This window comes from Nomascus leucogenys, chromosome 17, assembly GCF_006542625.1.
Source record: "Nomascus leucogenys isolate Asia chromosome 17, Asia_NLE_v1, whole genome shotgun sequence".
Lineage (NCBI taxonomy): Eukaryota > Metazoa > Chordata > Mammalia > Primates > Hylobatidae > Nomascus > Nomascus leucogenys.
In genome coordinates this window covers 55,521,721-55,548,521 of record NC_044397.1, presented here as the reverse complement: position 1 = coordinate 55,548,521, position 26,801 = coordinate 55,521,721, and the positions used below count along the sequence as shown (strand labels likewise).

At 36.4% G+C, this 26,801-nt stretch overlaps 1 protein-coding gene across 2 annotated transcripts in view; it reads right to left on the bottom strand.

Annotated features, from left to right (window-relative positions):
* ZPBP (zona pellucida binding protein) overlaps positions 1-25,089 on the bottom strand; it is a 158,208-nt gene extending 133,119 nt beyond the window's left edge. For both annotated transcript variants that reach the window (XM_012496730.2, XM_003268924.4), the window contains exons 1-3: positions 24,917-25,089; positions 21,577-21,657; positions 13,696-13,821 (exon numbers count right to left, since the gene is read on the bottom strand). In XM_012496730.2, the coding sequence (XP_012352184.1) occupies positions 13,696-13,821; positions 21,577-21,657; positions 24,917-25,043 (334 nt within the window). In that variant the 5' untranslated portion in view covers positions 25,044-25,089. The remainder of the gene's footprint in view (positions 1-13,695; positions 13,822-21,576; positions 21,658-24,916) is intronic.
* Positions 25,090-26,801: the final 1,712 nt, after the last annotated feature.

Here is a 26,801-nt window from a genome sequence, read left to right as displayed (position 1 = left end):
TTAATAAAAACTCTCCCAGAAAAGAAAAGCCCAGGACTCAATGACTTTGCTGCTGAATTAAACAAAACATTTGAAGAAGAAATAATACCAATCCTACTCAAACAATTCTGAAAAATAGAAGAAGAGGGAATATTTCCAAACTTATTTTACAAGGCCAGTATTACCCTTATACCAAAACCAGACAAAAACACATCACAAAAAGAAAACTACAAGTCAATATCTCTGATGAATATTGATGCAAAAATCCTCAACAAAACACTAGCAAACTGAACTCACCAAAAGGTTAGAAAGATCATTTATCATTACCGAGTGGGACTTATTCCTTGGATGCAAGGATGGTTCCAATATACCAAATCAATCAGCATGATATATCATGTCAACAGAATGAAGGATAAAAACATGAACGATCATGTTTTGATTAAACTTCAAAATTGACGCAGAAAAAGCATTTGATAAAATTCAACATCCCTTCATGATAAGAACCCCAAAAAAACGTAGTACAGAAGGAACACACCTCAAAACAATAAAAGCCTTATACAACAGACCACAGCCAGTATCATACTGAATGGAGAAAAACTGAAAGCCTTTCCTCTAAGATCTGGAACACAACAAGGATACCCACTCACTACTGTTACTCAGCATAGTGCTGGAAGTCCTGGCTAGAGCAATCAGACAAGACAGATATAAAGGCATCCAAATTGGAAAGAAAGAAGTCAAATTATCCTTGTTTGCTGGTGATATGATCTTATATTTGGAAAAACCTGAAGACTTCACGAAAAAACTATTATAACCAATAAGCAAGTAAAATTTCAGGATCAACATACAAAAATCAGTAGCATTTCTATATACCAACAGTGAACGATGTAAAAAGAAATTAAAAAGTAATACCATTTACAACAGCCACACATAAAATTAAACATCTAGGAATTAACCAAAAAAGTGAAAGATCTCTATAATGAAAACTATAAAACACCTGATGAAGGAAACTGAAGAGGACCCCAAAAGTTGAAAAAAAAAATTCCGTGTTCATGAACTGAAAGAATCAATATTATTATAATGTCCAAACCATACAAAGCAATCTGGAGATTCAATGCAATCCCTATAAAAATGCCAACAACATTCTTCACAGAAATAGAAAAAACAACCCTAAAAATTATATGGAACCACAAAAGACCCAGGAATAGCCAAAGCTATCCTGAGCAAAAAGAACAAAACTGGAGGAATCACATTACCTGACTTCAAATTATACTATAGAGCTATAGTAACCAAAACAACATGGTACTAGCATAAAAACAGACACATAGACCAATGAAATAGAATAGAGAACCCAGAAACAAATCCACATACCTACAGTGAATTCATTTTTGACAAAGGTGCCAAGGACATACACTGGAGAAAAGACAGTCTCTTCAATAAGTGGTTCTGGGAAAACTGGATATCCATATGCAGAAGAATGAAACCAGATCCCTATCTCTTGCCATATACAAAGATCAAATCAAAATAGATTAAAGAGTTAAATCTAATACCTCAAACTCTGAAACTATTATAAACATTGGGGAAAATCTCCAGGACACTGGTCTGGGAAAAGACTTCTTGAGCAATACCCCACAAGCACAGGCAACCAAAGAAAATACAGACAAATGGGATTGCATCAAGTTAAAAAGGTTTTGCATAGCAAAGGATACAATCAATGAAATGAAGAGACAATCCACAAAATGGGAGAAAATATATGCAAACTGCCCCCTTTGACAAGGGATTAATATCCAGAATGTACAAGCAGTTCAAACTACTATAGGAAAAAAACCTAATAATCTGATAAAGAAAATTGGCAAAAGATGTGAATAGACATTTCTCAAAAGAAGACATTCAAATGGCAAACAGGCCTATGAAATGGTACTCAACATCACTAATCGTCAGAGAAATGCAAATCAAAACAACAAGAGGTATCATCTCACCAGTTAAAATGGCTTATATCCAAAACACATGCAATAACAAATGCTGGTGAGGATGTGGACAAAGGGGAACCCTTGTATACTGTTGGTGGGAATGTAAACTAGTACAACCATTATGGTGAACAGTTTGGAGGCTTCTCAAAAAGCTAAAAACAGAGCTAACATACGATCCAGCAATCTCCCTTCTTGGTACATACCCACAGGAAAGGAAATCAATATATTGAAGAGATATCTGCATTCCTGTTTGTTGCAGCACTGCTTACAATAGCTAAGATTTAGAAGCAAACTACGTGTCCATCAGCAGATGAATGGATAAAGAAAATGCGGTACATACACACAATGGAGTACTGTTCAGCCATAAAAAAGAATGAGATCCAGACATTTGCAACAACATGGCTGGAACTGGAGATCATTATGTTAAGTGAAATAAGCAGTCACAGGAAGACAAACATTGCATGTTCTCACTTGTCTGTAGGATCTGAAAATCAAATCAACGGAACTCATGGATACAGCGAGTAGAAGGATGGTTACCAGAGGCTGGGAAGTGTAGTGGGGAGTTTTGGGGGGAAGTGGGGATGATTAATGGGTACCAAAAAAATAGAAAAAATGAATAAGACCTACTATTTGATAGCACAACAGGATGACTATAGTCGATAATAACTTTAATTGCATATATTAAAATAACTTAAAGAATGTAATTGGAATATTCGTAACCGAAGGAATAAATGCTTTAGGGGATGGATACCCCATTCTCCATGATGTGCTTATTTCACATTGACTGCCTGTATCAAAACATCTTATCCATCCCATACATATATACACCTACCATGTACCTAAAATTAAAAAAAAATGTAATATTCTTAAGAAAAATTTTTAAAAGACTTAAGTGTAAGACCTAAAACAATAAAAATACTAAAAGAAAATCTAGGAAACACCACTCTGAACATAGGCACTGGCAAAGCTTTCATGAACAAGACTCCAAAAGCAATTGCAAGACAAACAAAAACAGACAAGTGGAAACTAATTAAACTAAGGAGCTCTGCATAGTAAAGGAAACTATCAACAAAGTAAACAAACAACCTACAGAATGGGAGAAAATGTTTGCAAACTATGCCTCCCATGAAGTCCAATAACCAGAATCTACAAGGAACTTAACAAAACAAACAAAAATCAAGCAACTCCACTAAAAAATGGGCAAAAGACATGAACACCCACTTCTCAGAAGAAGTCAAACATGTGGACAACAAGCATATGAAAAGATGCTCAACATCACTAGTAAGAGAGAACAAATAAAAGATAGAGAAGACACAACCAACATCAGGAGTGAATGAGGACACATCACTATAGATTCTGAAAACCAAAAATCTGTTACCTATAAAGAGATAACAAAAAATACTACAAACTACTTTATGCATATAAATACAACACATTCAAAAATCCAATGTTGGACAAATTCCTTAAAAGATACAATCTACCAAAATTCATAAAATGGTGTGTTCCTACCTCATTGAGATTATATCTATGAAATCTGATAAAAGACTTCAGACATATGACTTTAGGAAAGTACCTTATTCTCTTAATCCTTTTGTTTTCCCATTTATAAAATGGAGAAAATGGCTGTAATTACTGCAAAAGGTCACTGTTAAAATTAATATATGTAAATTGTTAGAATAATATCTGACACATGGTAATCTTATATATTTATTATTTTTTTTTTTTTATTATACTTTAGGGTTTTAGGGTACATGTGCACAATGTGCAGGTTTGTTACATATGTATCCATGTGCCATGTTGATTTCCTGCACCCATTAACTCGTCATTTAGCATTAGGTGTATCTCCTAATGCTGTCCCTCCCCCCTCCCCCCACCTCACAACAGTCCCCGGAGTGTGATGTTCACCTTCCTGTGTCCATGAGTTCTCATTGTTCAATTCCCACCTATGAGTGAGAACATGCGGTGTTTGGTTTTTTGTCCTTGGGATAGTTTACTGAGAATGATGTTTTCCAGTTTCATCCATGTCCCTACAAAGGACACGAACTCATCATTTTTTATGGCTGCATAGTATTCCATGGTGTATATGTGCCACATTTTCTTAATCCAGTCTATCGTTGTTGGACATTTGGGTTGGTTCCAACTCTTTGCTATTGTGAATAGTGCCGCAATAAACATACGTGTGCATGTGTCTTTATAGCAGCATGATTTATAGTCCTTTGGGTATATACCCAGTAATGGGATGGCTGGGTCAAATGGTATTTCTAGTTCAAGATCCCTGAGGAATCGCCACACTGACTTCCACAATGGTTGAACTAGTTTACAGTCCCACCAACAGTGTAAAAGTGTTCCTATTTCTCCACATCCTCTCCAGCACCTGTTGTTTCCTGATTTTTTAATGATGGCCATTCTAACTGGTGTGAGATGGTATCTCACTGTGGTTTTGATTTGCATTTCTCTGATGGCCAGTGATGATGAGCATTTCTTCATGTGTTTTCTGGCTGCATAAATGTCTTCTTTTGAGAAGTGTCTGTTCATGTCCTCTGCCCACTTTTTGATGGGGTTGTTTGTTTTTTTCTTGTAAATTTGTTTGAGTTCATTATAGATTCTGGATATTAGCCCTTTGTCAGATGAGTAGGTTGCAAAAATTTTCTCCCATTCTGTAGGTTGCCTGTTCATTCTGATGATAGTTTCTTTTGCTGTGCAGAAGCTCTTTAGTTTAATGAGATCCCATTTGTCGATTTTGGCTTTTGTTGCCATTGCTTTTGGTGTTTTAGACATGAAGTCCTTGCCCACGCCTATGTCCTGAATGGTATTGCCTAGGTTTTCTTGTAGGATTTTAATGGTTTTAGGTCTAACATATAAGTCTTTCATCCATCTTGAATTAATTTTTGTATAAGGTGTAAGGAAGGGATCCAGTTGCAGCTTTCTACATATGGCTAGCCAGTTTTCCCAGCACCATTTATTAAATAGGGAATCCTTTCCCCATTTCTTGTTTTTGTCAGGTTTGTCAAAGATCAGATAGTTGTAGCTATGCGGCATCATTTCTGAGGGCTCTGTTCTGTTCCATTGATCTATGTCTCTGTTGTGGTACCAGTACCATGCTGTTTTGGTTACTGTAGCCTTGTAGTATAGTTTAAAGTCAGGTAGCGTGATGCCTCCAGCTTTGTTCTTTTGGCTTAGGATTGACTTGGCGATGCGGGCTCTTTTTTGGTTCCATATGAACTTTAAAGTAGTTTTTTCCAATTCTGTGAAGAAAGTCATTGGTAGCTTGATGGGGATGGCATTGAATCTATAAATTACCTTGGGCAGTATGGCCATTTTCACGATATTGATTCTTCCAACCCATGAGCATGGAATGTTCTTCCATTTGTTTGTATCCTCTTTTATTTCATTGAGCAGTGGTTTGTAGTTCTCCTTGAAGAGGTCCTTCACATCCCTTGTAAGTTGGATTCCTAGGTATTTTATTCTCTTTGAAGCAATTGTGAATGGGAGTTCACTCATGATTTGGCTCTCTGTTTGTCTGTTATTGGTGTACAAGAATGCTTGTGATTTTTGTACATTAATTTTGTATCCTGAGACTTCGCTGAAGTTGCTAATCAGCTTAAGGAGATTTTGGGCTGAGACAATGGGGTTTTCTAGATATACAATCATGTCATCTGCAAACAGGGACAATTTGACTTCCTCTTTTCCTAATTGAATACCTTTTATTTCCTTCTCCTGCCTGATTGCTCTGGCCGGAACTTCCAGCACTATGTTGAACAGGAGCGGTGAGAGAGGGCATCCCTGTCTTGTGCCAGTTTTCAGAGGGAATGCTTCCAGTTTTTGCCCATTCAGTATGATATTGGCTGTGGGTTTGTCGTAGATAGCTCTTATTATTTTGAGATACGTCCCATCAATACCTAATTTATTGAGAGTTTTTAGCATGAAGGGTTGTTGAATTTTGTCAAAGGCCTTTTCTGCATCTATTGAGATAATCATGTGGTTTTTGTCTTTGGTTCTGTTTATATGTTGGATTACATTTATTGATTTGCGTATGTTGAACCAGCCTTGCATCCCAGGGATGAAGCCCACTTGATCATGGTGGATAAGCTTTTTGATGTGCTGCTGGATTCGGTTTGCCAGTATTTTATTGAGGATTTTTGCATCAATGTTCATCAAGGATATTGGTCTGAAATTCTCTTTTTTGGTTATGTCTCTGCCAGGTTTTGGTATCAGGACGATGCTGGCTTCATAAAATGTGTTAGGGAGGATTCCCTCTTTTTCTATCGATTGGAATAGTTTCAGAAGGAATGGTACCAGTTCCTCCTTGTACCTCTGGTAGAATTCGGCTGTGAATCCATCAGGTCCTGGACTCTTTTTGGTTGGTAAGCTATTGATTATTGCCACAATTTCAGAACCTGTTATTGGTCTATTCAGAGATTCAATTTCTTCCTGGTTTAGTCTTGGGAGGGTGTATTTGTCGAGGAATTTATCCATTTCTTCTAGATTTTCTAGTTTATTTGCATAGAGGTGTTTGTAGTATTCTCTGATGGTAGATTGTATTTCTGTGGGATCGGTGGTGATATCCCCTTTTTCGTTTTTTATTGCATCTATTTGATTCTTCTCTCTTTTCTTCTTTATTAGTCTTGCTAGCGGTCCATCAATTTTGTTGATCTTTTCAAAAAACCAGCTCCTGGATTCATTAATTTTTTGAAGGGTTTTTTGTGTCTCTATTTCCTTCAGTTCTGCTCTGATTTTAGTTATTTCTAGCCTTCTGCTAGCTTTTGAATGTGTTTGCTCTTGCTTTTCTAGTTCTTTTAATTGTGATGTTAGGGAGTCAATTTTGGATCTTTCCTGCTTTCTCTTGTGGGCATTTAGTGCTATAAATTTCCCTCTACACACTGCTTTGAATGTGTCCCAGAGATTCTGGTATGTTGTGTCTTTGTTCTCGTTGGTTTCAAAGAACATCTTTATTTCCGCCTTCATTTCATTATGTATCCAATAGTCACTCAGGAGCAGGTTGTTCAGTTTCCATGTAGTAGAGCGGTTTTGAGTGAGTTTCTTAATCCTGAGTTCTAGTTTGATTGCACTGTGGTCTGAGAGACAGTTTGTTATAATTTCTGTTCTTTTACATTTGCTGAGGAGAGCTTTACTTCCAACTATGTGGTCAATTTTGGAATAGGTGTGGTGTGGTGCTGAAAAAAATGTATATTCTGTTGACTTGGGGTGGAGAGTTCTGTAGATGTCTATTAGGTCCACTTTATGTAGAGCTGAGTTCAATTCCTGGATATCCTTGTTAACTTTCTGTCTCGTTGATCTGTCTAATGCTGACAGTGGGGTGTTAAAATCTCCCATTATTATTGTGTGGGAGTTTAAGTCCCTTAGTAGGTCACTCAGGACTTGCTTTATGAATCTGGGTGCTCCTGTGTTGGGTGCATATATATTTAGGATAGTTAGCTCTTCTTGATGAATTGATCCCTTTACCATTATGTAATGGCCTTCTTTGTCTCTTTTGATCTTTGTTGGTTTAAAGTCTATTTTATCAGAGACTAGGATTGCAACCCCTGCCTTTTTTTGTTTTCCAGTTGCTTGATAGATCTTCCTCCATCCCTTTATTTTGAGTCTATGTGTGTCTCTGCATGTGAGATGGGTTTCCTGAATACAGCACACTGATGGGTCCTGACTCCTTATCCAGTTTGCCAGTCTGTGTCTTTTGAATGGAGCATTTAGCCCATTTACATTTAACGTTAATATTGTTATGTGTGAATCTGATCCTGTCATTATGATGTTAGTTGGTTATTTTGCTCGTTAGTTGCTATAGTTTCTTCCTAGTCTCGATGGTCTTTACAATTTGGCATGTTTTTGCAGTGGCTGGTACCGGTTGTTCCTTTCCATGTTTAGTGCTTCCTTCAGGAGCTCTTTTAGGGCAGGCCTGGTGGTGACAAAATCACTCAGCGTTTGCTTGTCTGTAAAGTGTTTTATTTCTCCTTCACTTATGAAGCTTAGTTTGGCGGGATAGGAGATTCTGGGTTGAAAATTCTTTTCTTTAAGAATGTTGAATATCGGCCCCCACTCTCTTCTGGCTTGTAGAGTTTCTGCTGAGAGATCAGCTGTTAGTCTGATGGGCTTCCCTTTGTGGGTAACCCGACCTTTCTCTCTGGCTGCCCTTAACATTTTTTCTTTCATTTCAACTTTGGTGAATCTGACAATAATGTGTCTTGGAGTTGCCCTTCTCGAGGAGTATCTTTGTGGCGTTCTCTGTATTTCCTGAATCTGAATGCTGGCCTGCCTTGCTAGATTGGGGAAGTTCTCCTGGATAATATCTTGCAGAGTGTTTTCCAACTTGGTTCCATTCTCCCCATCATTTTCAGGTACACCAATCAGACGTAGGTTTGGTCTTTTCACATAGTCCCAAATTTCTTGGAGGCTTTGTTCATTTCTTTTTATCCTTTTTTCTCTAAACTTCCCTTCTCTCTTCATTTCATTCATTTCATCTTCCATCAGCGATACCCTTTCTTCCAGTTGATCGCACCTGCTACTGAGGCTTCTGCAATCTTCGCGTAGTTCTCGAAACTTGGCTTTCAGCTCCATCGGCTCCTTGAAGCCCTTCTCTCCATTGGTTATTCTAGTTATCCATTCTTCTAATTTTTTTTCAAAGTTTTTAACTTCTTTGCTGTTGTTTTGAATTTCCTCTCGTAGCTCAGAGTAGTTTGATCGTCTGAAGCCTTCTTCTCTCAACTCATCAAAGTCATCCTCCATCCAGCTTTGTTCCGTTGCTGGTGAGGAACTGCGTTCCTTTGGAGGAGGAGAGGTGCTTTGTTTTTTAGAGTTTCCAGTTTTTTTGGTCTGTTTTTTCCCCATCTTTGTGGTTTTATCTACTTTTTGTCTTTGATGATGGTGATGTACAGATGGGTTTTTGGTGTGGATGTCCTTTCTGTTTGTTAGTTTTCCTTCTACCAGACAGGACCCTCAGCTGCAGGTCTGTTGGAGTTTACTAGAGGTGCACTCCAGACCCTGTTTGGCTGGGTGTCAGCAGCGGTGGCTGCAGAACAGCAGATTTTCGTGAGACCACAAATTCAGCTGTCTGATAGTTCCTCTGAAAGTTTTGTCTCAGAGAAGTACCGGGTTGAATGAGGTGTCAGTCTGTCCCTACTGGGGGGGTGCCTCCCAGTTAGGCTGCTCAGGGGTGAGGGACCCACTTTAGGAGGCAGTCTGACTGTTCTCAGATCTCCAGCTGCGTGCTGGGAGAACCACTACTCTCTTCAAAGCTGTCAGTCAGACAGGGACATTTAAGTCTGTGGAAGTTCTTGCAGAGTTTTTGTTTGTCTGTGCCCTGCCCCCAGAGGTGGAGCCTACAGAGGCAGGGAGGCCTCCTTGAGCTGTGGTGGGCTCCACCCAGTTCGAGCTTCCTGGCTGCTTTGTTTACCTAAGCAAGCCTGGGCAATGGCGGGCGCCCCTCCCCCAGCCTCGCTGCCGCCTCGCAGCTTGATCTCAGACTGCTGTGCTAGCAATTAGCGAGACTCCGTGGGCATAGGACCCTCCGAGCCAGGTGCGGGACACAATCTCCTAGTGTGCCGTTTTCCAGGCCCGTTGGAAAAGCGCAGTTAGGGTGGGAATGACCCGATATTCCAGGTGCCGTCTGCTTCCCCTTTCTTTGACTAGGAAAGGGAACTCCCTGACCCCTTGCGCTTCCCGAGTGAGTCAATGCCTCGCCCTGCTTCGGCTCACACACAGTGCGCTTCACCGACTGTCCTGCACCCACTGTTAGGCACTCCCTAGTGAGATGAAACCAGTACCTCAAGCAGAAATGCAGAAATCACCCGTCTTCTGTGTCGCTGGGGCTGGGAGCTGGAGACCGGAGCTGTTCCTATTCGGCCATCTTGGCTCCACCCCATATATTTATTATTTTTATAAAATTCACTGTACTAAGTAAAATAAGGCAGAAACTGAAAGACATATATACATGACCTCACTTATATGTGGAATCTAAAAAAGTCACACTAATACTCTTACAAAAGTCGCATTCACACTCCACGCTACCACAAACATAGGGTAGAATAGTGGTTAACAAGGACTGGGGGGTTGGAGACATATGGTTCTTGGTCCAAGGGTATAAAATTTCAGTTATAAGACGAATAAGTTCAGGAGACCTAATGTATAGAACGGTAAATACAGTTAACAATAATGTATTGTATACTTGAAATTTTATGAGAGTAAATCTCAAATGTTCTCACCACACACACACAAAATGGCAACTATGTAAGGTAACTGATATGTTTTAGCTTGATGTAGGAAAGCTGAACACATGTGTGAGTACTTATATGTGTTTGTGTGAATATTTAGAAAAGCAGGAAAGTCCCCACACCAAAAAGAGTTAATTCATCAGAATAGTATTAGGGTCAGAGTGGGAGGTCCAGAACTTGTTGCAATAAATGCAGTTACCTTTGTAAATAAACAATACTGAACAAGAAACGGAGAAAAAGAGAGACACCAAATCTAAGACTTGCTTCCTGTGTTTCATAACACATCTAAACAACTTGAGTATTTTCTCCAAAGGAATGTACAAGTAATCACATAATTACATGATTGATTTGGCTCAAATTAAGGGAAACTATCTTTGAGATATTCATAAAATGATAAGTACAGTGTAGTTTAAACTACAGTCCAAAAATCTTCTCCGTTCTTCAAACTTTAAGAAATTTGACCTCTTCCAGTCCTTTCTGAAATATAGTATAGTGTTCTTAATAAGTTTTACAACTGGTAGACAGTGACCTATGACAAAATACTGTATTGAAAACCATAATATAATCATAAAGTTAAAATACCAGAATTCCCTGAGAACGGTTTTTATAAATTTAAAAACCAATGTAGTAACAGGATTATATCTTTACCTGGAAATAACTACATTTATGAATACCTACTTTTCTATTATAAGAGTGAGTAAAATAAATATTGCTCCTACTTAAAGGATAAATTGAATTTCATACTATATTTTGCAACATAAACTGCAAGACTTGGCGTCGCACCTCAGAGAATAAAAAATTTCAAATTTGAATTTCCAAATCAAATGAGCAACAAATGACAATAGAAAAATTCAATGCTTAAATGTTTCTATTTTTCTTTTTTTTTTTTTTTTCTTTTTCTTTTTTTTTTTATTATTATACTTTAGGGTTTTAGGGTACATGTGCACAATGTGCAGGTTTGTTACATATGTATCCATGTGCCATGTTGATTTCCTGCACCCATTAACTCGTCATTTAGCATTAGGTGTATCTCCTAATGCTGTCCCTCCCCCCTCCCCCCACCCCACAACAGTCCCCGGAGTGTGATGTTCCCCTTCCTGTGTCCATGAGTTCTCATTGTTCAATTCCCACCTATGAGTGAGAACATGCGGTGTTTGGTTTTTTGTCCTTGCGATAGTTTACTGAGAATGATGTTTTCCAGTTTCATCCATGTCCCTACAAAGGACACGAACTCATCATTTTTTATGGCTGCATAGTATTCCATGGTGTATATGTGCCACATTTTCTTAATCCAGTCTATCGTTGTTGGACATTTGGGTTGGTTCCAACTCTTTGCTATTGTGAATAGTGCCGCAATAAACATACGTGTGCATGTGTCTTTATAGCAGCATGATTTATAGTCCTTTGGGTATATACCCAGTAATGGGATGGCTGGGTCAAATGGTATTTCTAGTTCGAGATCCCTGAGGAATCGCCACACTGACTTCCACAATGGTTGAACTAGTTTACAGTCCCACCAACAGTGTAAAAGTGTTCCTATTTCTCCACATCCTCTCCAGCACCTGTTGTTTCCTGATTTTTTAATGATGGCCATTCTAACTGGTGTGAGATGGTATCTCACTGTGGTTTTGATTTGCATTTCTCTGATGGCCAGTGATGATGAGCATTTCTTCATGTGTTTTCTGGCTGCATAAATGTCTTCTTTTGAGAAGTGTCTGTTCATGTCCTCTGCCCACTTTTTGATGGGGTTGTTTGTTTTTTTCTTGTAAATTTGTTTGAGTTCGTTATAGATTCTGGATATTAGCCCTTTGTCAGATGAGTAGGTTGCAAAAATTTTCTCCCATTCTATAGGTTGCCTGTTCATTCTGATGATAGTTTCTTTTGCTGTGCAGAAGCTCTTTAGTTTAATGAGATCCCATTTGTCGATTTTGGCTTTTGTTGCCATTGCTTTTGGTGTTTTAGACATGAAGTCCTTGCCCACGCCTATGTCCTGAATGGTATTGCCTAGGTTTTCTTGTAGGATTTTAATGGTTTTAGGTCTAACATATAAGTCTTTCATCCATCTTGAATTAATTTTTGTATAAGGTGTAAGGAAGGGATCCAGTTGCAGCTTTCTACATATGGCTAGCCAGTTTTCCCAGCACCATTTATTAAATAGGGAATCCTTTCCCCATTTCTTGTTTTTGTCAGGTTTGTCAAAGATCAGATAGTTGTAGCTATGCGGCATCATTTCTGAGGGCTCTGTTCTGTTCCATTGATCTATGTCTCTGTTGTGGTACCAGTACCATGCTGTTTTGGTTACTGTAGCCTTGTAGTATAGTTTAAAGTCAGGTAGCGTGATGCCTCCAGCTTATTTTCAACTTGCAGAGTTTCAATATAAAATGTAAAACATATTTAAAACACAAGTTTCTATCACATTATGTGCTACTATTAGAGAGCGATAAAAATAAAATTTGATTGTATTTCCAGTATTGGGTGCTTTTACACCTGGACCACTTCTCTGATTATATAAGCTGCAAAACCTATTAGAATTTCTGTTATTGACCCCTGCTGATCCCGTGAACAAATTGCACAATCATTCCTACTTTGCTAATGTAGTGAGGCAGAGATTATGTCTGATCTTTCTATCCCCCATAAAACCTAGCACAGCAGCTTCCACCAAGTAGTCATTCACTAAATGAATGATGGTTAATTTGTCCTAAGAAAAACACAGACTGACCTAAAGAGGAGATTAACGCTTTAAAATTACCTATTGTAGTATCAACATAAATATCACAGAAACGTACAGCTGAGATCTCTTAGCTATATAAATATGAATTAAAACATATTAAAAAATTAGTATTTCCTATGTTTCTTTAGCAAGTCTTTGTATAAATATATTGCTCTCCTTCATCCAAGAAAATAAAATAAGCCTGTAAGTTTTATCCACAGGCACGATCTCAAAATACCAATAAGATTTTTAAAAAGAATGGAAAGAAAACATGGTAAATAGAGCAATAAAGGAAAACTTTCTCTGAGGGTATGCAAAAATGACTGAACAGATCTTCAAAATGAAAATTCATTAATCTATATTTTTTGCAAGGCAAGAAACAAAGCCAGCTAAGTTAACTGTAGTTTTAAAAAACTACAGTGTTAAAAATCAGCTTTTATCCAATTGAAAAATTAGAATAAAAGTAAAAAGTAAAATCTGTATTTCAGGATTAAAAAACAAGAAGTTGACTAGAGGAAATACTGATCAAAACAGTCATACAAACAGTAATTTTTAAGTGAAAAAAAGTACCTTTGGGGGATTATAGATGCTTTGAGAACCCCCCAAACAGTTCATTCTTAGAGTATGTCTCTGTATCAAAATAAAATATGTAAAAATGGGAACACTATCTACATTGTTAGCTCTAACTCCAAAGGGAAATCACAAGAAAAAGAATTGAGGAAATGACACAAATATGTATGAGATACAAATAGTCTTTTTGTGTTGCACACAATTCAGATACATTTATTTAATTACAATAATTGAAACAAAATCCTACCTGAAACAACTTTTCCTTTAGGCCCATACCATTGGAATGATGGGTCTATCAGTTCAGCATTTCGCAGTTGTTGCGTTACACATAACACGTGTGGACTCTTTTGATGGAGCATGACATACACTTTCACTGAAAATACAACATTTAAAATGTTCCAATAGTATTTTATCTTCTTTTCTTTCTCTATAATGTACACTTCTGTAGATTGGGTTATATGCAATAATAAGAGTACTTTGAATTATTGCTCCTATTACTTGATAAAAGCTAAATTTCATTGCATTCTATGTAATTAACATTAAAAGTATATTATGTATGTGTATATATATATGTGTATGCATGTATGTGTGTGTACATGTATCCCCAACCTGAGCATAATGTGTTAGTACTTTTCGTTCAGAGCTCATATGCACTAACCTGTTTTATTCTCAGAATATTATTTCAATAACAAAGTATTAAGATAATACTATATCTACACTTTATCTGTTTTGTAAAGACACCAAACATGATTAGAGCTTAAAAATTGTTTAGATTAGCAGAATAATGCATTATTCACAATGATGTAGCATGATGTACTAAATAAAAATGATAAAGTGATTAAAAAGTCAGCAAATTTATGCTTTTATTGATTTTAAATATTAAAGCATTTTGTTCCATTTGCTTTGAAATTTAAATCCCGATAAGTAAGCAAAAATAGTATCCTTTAGGAGATACAAAAGGAACCCGGTAAAGATTCCATTGTCTTGAGTTTACTCATAAGCAAACTTTTAGGAAAGGTTGCAACAACCCTTTAGACACTGCATGCCAACTCTTCACTGATACACTGTATACAAAGATTTTTGTGATCGAGTAAAATAAAGAGAATCAAAATTCTCTTTGACTTTTAAGAGACTTCCTCTAAAGTTTTACCATAAAGCATGATGTTTATTGAGTGTACTTTTAGGTACGTACCCTTCCACAGGTTAAGAAAGATCCCTTCTGTTCTTGGTTATTTGTTTTTATCATAAACATAAATCAGCACTGAATTTCAAGAAATGTTTTTTCTACATTGATTGAGGTGATTTTTTTTCTTTTTGAATACTTTAATGAAATGCTTGCATTAATAGATTGCCTAACTTCTTTAGTAACTTCTTTAATAAATGCTTACCCCATAAATTTTCACTCCTCAGCATGATTTACTGGCCCTACTCTCCATGATCTGTCTTTTGAATATATCTCACTATACCTCTTTTCACACCCTCTGCCCTAACCATGCTGTTAGCAGCACACAGCATCATTCTTTTGTGATTTTATTGATATAAATTCCTCCTCATCTTTGGAAACTCAACATAAGTATATCCTTTGTGCTTTGGCTTGACAGTACCTCATACCATGACTGTACCCTTCCTCTCGCCCCCACTAATCCCTGTACCTATTTCACAGCAAATATAAATGAATCCAGAAGAGTTTCCCAATGCAAGAACAACATACAAAAACAAATAATATTCCTCTACATCAACAATAAAGTATTAAACCATGTTATAGGAAAGAAGATAATATTTAGAGTACAATAAACAAAAGTCACTCTATAATCAAGTAAGACCTCTGTGGGAAACATCTTCAGACTCTAGCAAAAGACATAAAATTAGACCACAATGCCATAATCATGATTGCATACACATAACTTTAAAGATGTCAATTTATTCCCAAATTTATTTATCAACACATAAGCAAAATCCCAGAAGAAATTATTTAAGAAGCTCTTCAATACTGATTCTAAAATCCATTTGGAAGATTAAAGCTTCATAAATATCTGAAACAATTCTATAACAGCAAAGCAAAGAGGAGGGACTAGCAATAATAATTACTGAGATATATTAACATTTACACTAAATAAAAAAAGAGACGCCTGGTGTAGGAACAAATAATGGGTCTACGGAAAAAATCAAATTGGCATAAATAAGTGATATATATGTGGTAGACGAGGTACCTAAAATCACTGGAGAAAATATAGATTATCAATAAATTATAGTTAAAAGCTATCTCAAAATATATGCAAAGGTAAACTTAGATTTATACCTCTTACCGTATATAAAAACAAATTCCAGGTACACTGAATACCTGAAGGCAAGTCATTATTTAAAGAAAATAATACCTTTATGTCTGAACCAGTTATAGAAAATTATCTTAATGCAAAAAGCACAAATATAAAAATACTGAACTCAACTTCTTAAATGGTAACACTTTCTGTTCGATCCTGTATAACATAGGCAAAGTTAACAAATTTGACTGTAGGGAGAGGATATTTGTTACAAAGTTAATAATGCATTTATAACTGGAATATAAACAATATGAAAAAGAACTCCTTTGAAAACAACAAAGAAAAGAATGGGCAGAGGCACCTTAATCTTCGGCTTAGCAAAAATGGAAAAAGTTGGGTAAAATTTTGTGCTGATAAGGATGTGGGAAAATGGGATCCCCTCAAGCACCACTGAAGGAAGTGGTGCAGACTTTTTGAAGAGCAAAGTTAGTGAGAATGAGAATGCTCAGGTCCTATGATGCTAAAACCTCTTCTCCTGGATAACACAGCCCCAGAAAACTTCTGAACATGTACCAAAAAAAATAAAAAATGGCATTTATTATATACACCAAAAAAATAGAATAAACTAAAAGTGCAACAAAATGTAAATAAAGGCTCAGTGAATTAATTAATACATGAATTAATGAAAATGGAAAACTAACTGAACTGAAAAGAATATGTAAAAGGTGAACGAGTTAAAAAGAGGGTCACAAATCTGAAAAGTGGCCAACACAGACAGATGCCAAGACCTTACATGACAGAAGAAATGGTGGGCACAAAAAATCATGCAGTCAGTATATTATGGGCCAAAACCAATGAAATATCATATAATAATCTACTCAGTGATATAAGAACTACCTAGTGAATTGGAGTGGTAATCTATTTTAAGAATAAATTAAATATTATACAATAAAAGAAAATGAAAGGGAAATTAGTTACCCAGATAGCGTTTTATAATCAGCTTTAAAAGTTGTCATTGGGGAGATCAATAAAAATGGCAGAATAAGGAACTCCAAAAACTACCACCTTCATAAAAGTAATGAGGAAAAATGTAGAAATTATAAGAATAAACATTTTCAGAACTCAAACTCAAAATTAATCAAATACAGCAATCCAGAAAACATTTATTCAAGAAAAACAACTGGATCTGATTTATGGGTTGATTGTGTCCTCCCTCTCTTATTAATATGTTGAAGTCCTAATCTCCAGTACTTCAGGATATAAACTTATTTAGAAATAGTCTTTACTGAGGAAGTCAGGTTAAAATGAAGTCATCAGGCTGAGTCCAAATCCAATATGACTGATCTCCTTATAAAAAGGGGAAATTTGGAAACACAGACAAATACAGAGGGAAGAGGATACAAAGTGACAGGGAAAAGATGGCAATCTAAAAGCCAAAGAAAAATATCTGGAACAGATTCTTTCTTCAAAGTCTTCAGAAGAAACCAACTCTGCCAATACTTTGATTTTTGATTTCTAGCCTCTATAACTGTACGACAATAATTTCTGTTGTTTAAGCCACCCTGTCTGTGGTTCTTTTGTTCCAGCATCCCTAAGGAACTAATTACAATCAGTAGGAACAGTGAGCTTGTAGTATTTTAACGTGCCTGATTCCCATGCCTCCTTCTCCAGCTCTGCAATAAGGAGCCATGACAACCAACAGTTTACAATCACAGTGAGAACCAGCGGCCTGGCAGCCAATGGAGGGGGCAGGCATGGTTAGAATGCCTTCAAAGCCTCCTTCCCAGAGTACTATCAGTACGTGACCTGTGAGTCAACATCCTGGAAGATCTCATATTAAAGGCTGTCCGTACTTGATCTGATTTGGACTTTGCCCACTGCAAAAAGCCTTTTCCCCAAAAGAATTCGTTAAAAACAATTAGAGGCCCTCATTTAACTTTGTGACTGCCTGATATACTGAGAAACAATTGGGGAAAACAATAGGTTAACCAAAAACCTTAAGAGGAAAAGCTGGGGAATGTAATGTCCACAGGAACTTTGACTTGTTCTGAACATTCCTGAAAAAGTAGCAGGACACATGCATGCAAAGGACTGTGTACATGCCCAGGACAATCTGTATGCTCAATGAAGATGAAGAGGCCTTAAGTTCTCTCTTTCAGCTGAAATTGAGATTCTGCACAGCATAAAGTGAATGATAAGGTAGAGGTGCCAACTATCTGAAAGGTATGTCACAACGTGCACAAAGACACCCTCAGCAAAGACTAGGAGACTAACTAGTTCAAGATGTTTAATGAAAACTCTGTCCAATCATTAGCCTAACTAAGCTAATTAAGCAGAGATTTCAGTGGTTATGTGATAAAGAATACATAACTTAGACAATTAGTTCAGAAACTCACTGAACAAATACACGACATCAGCAAACAGCAACAACATCACACTCTGGGAAGTAGAAAGAATCTTATTTCCAGTGTTGCTATGTTATATTATTGTGAATGTCAAGTTTTCAACTAAAACTATGAGACATGCAGAAAATCAAGAAAATATGGCCATATGCATAAAAAGGTAGTCCACTGAAACAGACTCCAAGGAAGGCCAAATATTGGAGAAAGATCATTATGTTGGACTTACTGGATAAAGATTTTAAGTTAGATATTTTATATATGATCAAAGAAAACCATATCTAAATGTAATAAAGAATGTATGGTATTCCAAATAGAAAATATCAATAAAGATACAAAAATTATTTTTAATAAACTGCAGATTAAAAAGTACAATAACTGAAATGAGAAATTAACTAGAAGGAATCAAGAGCAAACTGAGAAGGCAGAAGAATCAGCAAACTTGAAGACAGGTCAACATGGGATTACCCAGTCAGAGAAAAAGAAAAAAAGAATAAAGATCAGTAAGTCAGAGACCTGTGAAAAACCATTAAGCATATCAATGTATGCATAATCAGAGTCCTGAAAGAGGGGAGACAGAGAAAAAGAATTTTTTTAATAATGGCAAAAAATCCCAAATTTGACTGAAAACATGAATCCACGTATCCAAGAATTCAATTAACTCCAATTATGATAAACTTAAAGGAAATCCATAGCCAGACACATCATAATCAAACTGACAAAATCCATAAACAAGGAGATAATCTTGACAGTAGCAAGAGAGAAGTAACTTATCCCACACAAGTAACCTTTGATTAATAGTTTCCCATAAAAAGTCATAATGAAATAGAAAGTCTGAATAGGCCTAAAATGAATGATTAAACTGGTAATCAAAAAACCGCCCACAAAGAAAAGTCCAGCACCAAATGAATTCACTGGTGAATTTTACCAAACAATTAACAGAATTAACAACAATCCTTCACAAACTCTTCCAAAAGATAGAAGAGGAGGTCATTACATACCAACTTGTTCTATGAAGCCAGTATTACCTTAAAACCAAAATTAAAGGCATCACAAGAAATTTACAGACCAATTTTCCTTATGAACATAGCCATAAAAATCCTAAAAACATTCACAACCAAATCTAGCAACATAAGAAAGGATTATACATCATAATCAACTGGAATTTATCCCAGGAATGCAAAGCAAGCTCAAAATACAAAAATCAATGTGATGCATCATATTAACAGGATAAAGAACAAAAAACACATTATCGTCGCTATACATGGAGAAAAAGCATTTAGCAAAATTCAACCCCTTTCACAATAAAAGAACTCAACAAACTATGAATTGAGGGGAACTCCCTAAACCTGATAAAGGGCATCTACAAAAAACTCACAGCTAACATCATACTTAATGGTGAAAACTGATATCAGTTTTACACAACATCAGTATGAAAATATCAATTGTGTTTCTATATGCTAGCAATGAACAATCCAAAAACTAAATAAAACTATTCATTTACAATAGCATTGAAAGTAATAAAATATTTAGGAGTAAATTTAGCAGAAGAAATGTAACACTTGTACACTGAAAACTATAAAATATAATTGAGGGAAATTAAAGATCTAAATAAATTGAAATAATGGAAAGACACCCCAAGGTCATAGATTGGAAGACTTAATATTGTTAAGGTGACAATACTCCTAAAATTGATCTACAGATTCAATGAAATCCCTCTTAAAATCTCAATAGGCTTTTTTGCAGAAATTGACCAGTTGATTCTAGAATTAATATGGAATTGCAAGGGACCCAGGGAAGACAAAGCAATCTTGAAAAGAACAAATTTGAAGGACTCACACTTAATGATTTCAAAACTTATTATAAGCAACAATAATCAAGATAGCAAAGTATCAGCATAAGAATAGACATATAAATCAATGGTATAGAATTTAAAATCCAAAAATAAACCCATACATCTGGGGCCAACTGCTTTTCAATACAAGTGCCAAGCCAATTGAAAAGAAAAAGAATAATCTCTTCAACAAATGGTGATAAAACAACTGGATAGCCACGTGTTAAAGAATGAGCATGACCTCTACCTTGCACTATACGCAAAAATTAATTCAAAATAGATCAGAGGCCTAAATGTCAGAGTGAAAACTACAACATTCTTATAAAGAAACATAGGAATAACACTTTGTGACCAGTGATTAGGCAATAATTTCTTAGATATGATACCTGAAGCACCAGCACCAAATAAAAAATAGAAATTAGACTTCTTTATCAAAGTTTAAAACATATGCTTCAAAGAACACTTTAAGAAAGTGAAAACGCAATCCACTGAATGGGAAAAATATTTGCAAATCATATATCCAATATATATAATATATAAAGAACTCTATAATTCAACAACAAAAAGAAAACCACCAAATTTAAAAATGGGCAAAGGACTTGAATAGGCATTTCTGCAAATGACGTATCCATATAGCCACAAAACACATGAAGAGTTACAACATCATTAGTCATTAGGGAAATGCAAATCAAAACCACAATGATACCAGTTTACACATACTAGAATAGCTATAAAAAAAGAAGATGGACAATAACAATGTTTAGGATATTGGAAAATCTGAACCCTCACACATTGCTGGTGTGAAAGTAAAATAGCTTAGGCTCTTTAAAAAATAGTTTGGCAGCTCCTCAAAATATTAAACATAGAGTTACCATATGTCCCATACGTACTGCTAGGTAGAGAAGTGAGTATTATTCCACCCTAAAAAGGAATGAAGTATTGATGCACTCTATAACATGGCTGAACCTCAAAAACATTATACTAAGTGAAAGACAGACACAAAAGGGCACATAGTGTATGACTCCATTTATATGAAATTTCCAGAACAGGCAAACCTATAGGGACAGGAAGTAGATAAGTAGTTTCCAGGGCTGAAGAATGATTGCATAATGGATTAGGTCTTTCTTTTTGGGGTGATGAAAATGTTGTAAAATTACATAGGGGCAATGGTTGCCCAATCTTGTCAATATACTAAAAACAATTGAATTGTGCACTTTAAAGGAAGAATTTTATGGCGTGTGAATTTGCCACAACTTAAAAATCACCAAAACAAGTTGTGGTTGCTATACTTCATGTGACTACTGCAAATCTTTGAATCCAAAATATGTATGATTTGTATTACTATATTTGCACTACATACATTTAATATTATAGCTAATTATTATATAATAAAAATCCTCTTTAGATAACTTTTAGAAATAATTATTCTTTGTACACTTATGCAGTTATAGCATACAGTATTAGAACTGGATGAGTCTAACCATATGCAAACAACTTTAATCCATTTCTGTAGAAAGAAAAGGGCCTTAGGAGACTAGGATAAATGAAGAGCATTAGCCTTTTGGACAAGACTGATAATATTTAAACAAATGCTAATAACTTTTAAAAATTAGTGAAAATATATTTATGAATACCTGGAAAACTTGTTGATCCCACTATTTTCACTGAATCTTTGGTCAAGCGAAAAGCTCTTGGTAATCGAACCAAGTGTCCAACTATCAAAAAAAAGATCAACAATTTGTCTCATTAGATATTCTAAAATATTCAAGTATAGTATTACAGTATCTTTGGTATTGGTTGAAGGGGAGGGTCATAATTCAATCTCCTCTGACAGTTGATATCACTGTTCCAACTCTATTCCCCCTCAGATGATCTGATAAATTTAATCTTCCTACCGCTTCTCCATATTATATCTCACCTCTGATTTTTTCTAAATCCATTTAGAATACTCTCTTCATTATTAGAAGTTCAAATCTCCCACCATTCAAGACCCAAATCACAAGTCCCTTCTCCTTCAAACCTCGTTTGTCCTTAGCACTTCTTATCTGCCACAGTACATCACCAGCACCTTTTTAATAACACTCATTCTACACTGTACTGTAGTTCTTTGTTTCTAATTTCCTTAAGTTTTGGAGGAACAGGTGGTATTTGGTTACATAAATTCTTTAGTAAGGATTTTTTAGATTTTGGTACACCCATCACATAATAAACACTAAATCCAATTTGTAGCCTTTTATCCCTCACCCCTTTCCCACCGTTTCTCCCACCACTGAGTCCCCAAAGACCATTGTAACATTCTCATGCCTTTGCATCCTCATAGCTTAGCTCCCACTTATAAATGAGAACATATAATGTTTGGTTTTCCATTCCTGAGCTACTTCGCTTAGAATAATAATCTCCAATCCCATCCAGGTTGCTGCAAGTGCTATTAATCCATTCCTTTTTATAGTTGAGTAGTATTCCATATATATATATATATATATATATATATATATATATATATGTATATATATATATGTGTGTGTATACATATTATATACACACACACACATATATATATATACACACATATACCATACACCACAGTTTCTTTATCCACTCGTTGATTGATGGGCATTTGGACTGGTTCCATGTTTTTGCAACTGTGAATTTTGCTGCTATAAACATGTGTGTGCAAGTATCTTTTTCGTATAATGACTTATTGTCCTCCAGGCAGACACCCAGTAGTTGGACTGCTGGATCCAGTGGTAGTTCTACTTTCAGTTCTTTAGGGAATCTCCACAATTTTCCATAGTGGTTGTACTAGTTTACATTCCCACCAGCAGTGTAGAAGTGTTCCCTTTTCATCGCATCCACACCAACATCTATTTTTTTTTATTTTTTGATTATGGCCATTCTTGCAAGAGTAAGGTGGTATCACATTGTGGTTTTGATTTGCATTTCTCTGATAAGTGGTGATGTTGAGCATTTTTTCACATGTTTGTTGGCCATTTGTATATCTTCTTTTGAGAACTGCCTATTCATGTCCTTAGCCCACTTTTTGATGGGATTGTTGGTTTTTTTTTCATGCTAATTTGAGTTCCTTGTAGATTCTAGATATAGATTCCAGATATTAGTCCTTTGTCAGATGTATATATTGTGAAGGTTTTCTCCCATTCTATGGGTTGTCTGTTTACTCTGCTGACTGTTCCTTTTGCTGTGCAAAAGCTCTTCAGTTTAATTAAGTCCAACATAGTTGTCCTTGTTTTTGTTGCATTTGCTTTTGGGTTCTCGGACATGAAATCTTTGCCTAAATGGTGCTGGGATAATTGGAAAGCCACATGCAGAAGAATGAAACTGGATCCTCATCTCTCACCTTATACAAAAATCAACTCAAGATGAATTAAGGACTTAAATCTAGGACCTGAAACTATAAAAATTCCAGAAGATAACATCAGAAAAACCCTTGTAGACACTGGCTTATACTATAGTTCTTGATGCACACATACCATTTTCCTTATTAGATTATAAGCTCCATTGATAGTGGGATCAATGTTTATGTTTAACTTATCAAGAATCAATATCAAACACTATACCTTGCACATTGTAAATATTAAATAATAATTGTGAAACATATTCTGATAGGCTACATTGTTAAATGAGCAAATGTGATGGGCATAATAGTGTGAGGGGCAGTATAAAAATGCAATAAAGCATTATACCCAAATAGCCTTTAGCAGACAGGAATAGTAAAGTGCAAAGAAAAGATGTGGTATCAAAGCCAGAGGACTTGAGTTTAAATCCTAATTCTGCCACTTACTGGTTTTAGGAAAATCACTTTAAACTCCAGAAGCTTCAGTTTTCTTATATGTAAAATGGGACTAATAATAATTCCATCCTTACAGTTAGTGTAGAAAATGAGAATACTGTATAAATTGTAAAATGCTATATAAGAGGCCTTCACTATTCATCACTTACAAGATACTAACTGCTTATTCTATTTCTTACATCTCATAGGTCTAATATTATTATGTCATCAAAAGATCACCAGGTAAAAATTTAAAATAAAAACCCTTTCACACCTAATACACGACCATGAAACAGATCCAAGAAGCATCTTTCTCCTACATGGCAACTGATGGCTATCGGCTATTTATATACTTACAGAAGAATAATCTTTGGATTCCTGATGCCTGGACTTTGATTTTTAAATCTCTATTCACTCCATTTACTTCCTTTCTCCTCCCCTATCCCCTGCCTACCTCCACATTCCTTTTACATTTATATTCTTGGAGGACTTCTTTTTTTCATTATTCCTTATTTGAACAATTTTTTTCATGTGAAGCAAATCTCTGTGATTTTATCAATTTTGGGAGATATTTTTTTTATGAGTCTAGAATTTCAACACAAAATAATGCAACCAAAACCTTTCTAGTTAAATAACGGTTTAATTAAACTTTCACTTCCTTCCTCAGTGTTTGTTCATCAGTATCTTAAATGTATTTTTAAAACAGTATAGACAAGTACTTCAATTCTTTAGAGGTCAAAACTTTAAAATCGCATTATTTCCTATATTTTACAGCTAAAACCAATAGATGGCGCTCCACCATCACGGATAATTTCAAAGCAGCAGGTTGCCTATTTGAAATACACTGAGCTCATCATTACAGAGTTCACATACTGAAATGCAAACCTGGCAGATGACCCATGGACTGCATTGGGGAGTTTATTAACAAAGCAATTTAATTGTAAAACTTCAACTGTGGGTGAGGTAGTGATCTATCTATACCTTAATTTCCTGTCATTCACTCCTCTATGCAAATACAGAGTGCCTTTGTACGACTTCTATAAAAAAATAAACCTTTCTTGTCACGTATTAGTGAGCAAGGTGTCTCTATATAAAACGTCTGCACGTGACACAAGAAAAGGCAATTCGAAGAGTAGGGGAAGCTGCGGTTGTCCCTGCGGAGCCGGCAGGGCGGCGCGGACCCTCACCTGATGAGGGCACCCGCACCAGGAAGGCGGAGATAAAGAGAAGGATGGCGGCCCGAGAGAGCAGGGAGCCGGCGACCCGGGTCCGCCGCCTGCCCTGCCGCGCTGGGCCAAGGGCGGAAGCCTCCATCCACACGCCACCGTCGCCTGCCCACCGTCCGCGCGGAAGGTCGTTAGGCAACGCGCACCCATCTGCAGCCGGAAGTTGGCGGGCGGAGGACCGGAACAACGGACCTGATGGACATGCTCCCACTTCCGCCGGGGTGGTAGACTAGGGGTTAGCCTGTGTCTCCACATAGCTGGTGGGGCCTACACTCTCCAGCTGTGCTGTGCGGTTCCCGGGCCTTCAGGACAACACCGCCAAGCAGGGCATCCTCAAGAACATAAGTGATTTGTCCAAGATCCTAGAGCTGAGAGAGAATCGTTGGGCCCCAAAGCCTGTGCTTTTACCTTTGCATAGCGTTTGTGATCGGAAGGCCCTTTTTATAAGCCAGGTGGTAGATGTGGGGCCCAATTTCGAACAACAGATAGTGAGAATGCATGAGTTAAGACATGTAAAGCCCTCAGGGGATTGCTTTGATCTAGTAGTGTCAGCAGCTAGTATTTTATGGATGTGTGGAACTTAATTGGGAGATAAATGCAATACACACTTAGTGGGAATTAAAGGTAAGTAAGGCATTTAGCCTCAGAAAGAAGCTTGTTGGAAGGACAGAGGAAACAACCATAGATGAAATTTACTTTCTAAAATAGACTGGAAGATCATCTTATAGTGTCACCTAAATTCAGCAAAACATACAAAACCATCTATCCTGTGTGGGAGACCAGAATATACCTTCTCAAATATGAAGGATTGCTGCCCTGAAGACAAGAACCAGCAGATGCAGGAGAGCTGTCCACCTTCCCTCTTTTTACCCAGAAGCAAGACATAGATTTAGAAAGACAAAAGGTATCCTGCCCCACTGCTTTACCAGGGTGAACAAAGGTTAACCACTGAAGACAGCTTCAGACCCTCATTAGCCTTGAAATGATATCACAGAAATTAATATTAGCTTTTTTTAAAACCATCTTTTGTCTGCTATTTGTTTGCTTAGCCCAAGTTACTGCCTGTAGAAACTCAGAGTACTTTTCCTTTGTCACATCTCTAAAAATTTCCTAGTATTTGTTGAAGATGCTATACAAGCTGGAATTCAAAGACGCCTCTTTGAGAACTACTCATTCTCTGGATGTTCCTCATATATAAATGAAATTTATTAACAAACTTCTGTTTTTCTCTTGTTAATCTGTCACTTGTAAAGGATCCATTCTAAGTACAAAGTTATGGGGGTTATTATTTTCCCATACACAGCCTAAGAGGCCATTTATAGCCAGAACTTGTTTTAGAGAAATTGAAAGAGACTCATGCCTCTACTTTTCTGCTGCTGGAAGGATTTACTTAATGGGAGCAGAGCTGTGATAGAAATAAATCTTAAGCAGTTGGTGCAAATACGTTGAAGAATGAAGTTTGAGCAACTAAATATAGAATGCCTAATTACAAGTGAGTTATCACTTTTGATATGAAGAAATGAGTGATCATGGGTGGACTAAAAACTGTCACTTGATATGCTATGATCTGGATGAGGGATTTAAAACTGACAGCCTAACCACCTAATTTAATCTCACTTATTTAATAGTATATCTCAAAATTGTAAAGACTTTCAGTGGGGCATAGGCATTCTGATTATACCAAACATATCACCCTTGACAGTTGGCCTGATTAACGATTATGTGCCTGACTCTTCAAAGCTAAAATCTTGCCTGTTTTAACATTTTTGCTGCAGTAAGGATGATGTGAACTTTTACCTCAAATTCTAATATCTGCATTTCCTCTTATAGTAGTTCATGCAAGATG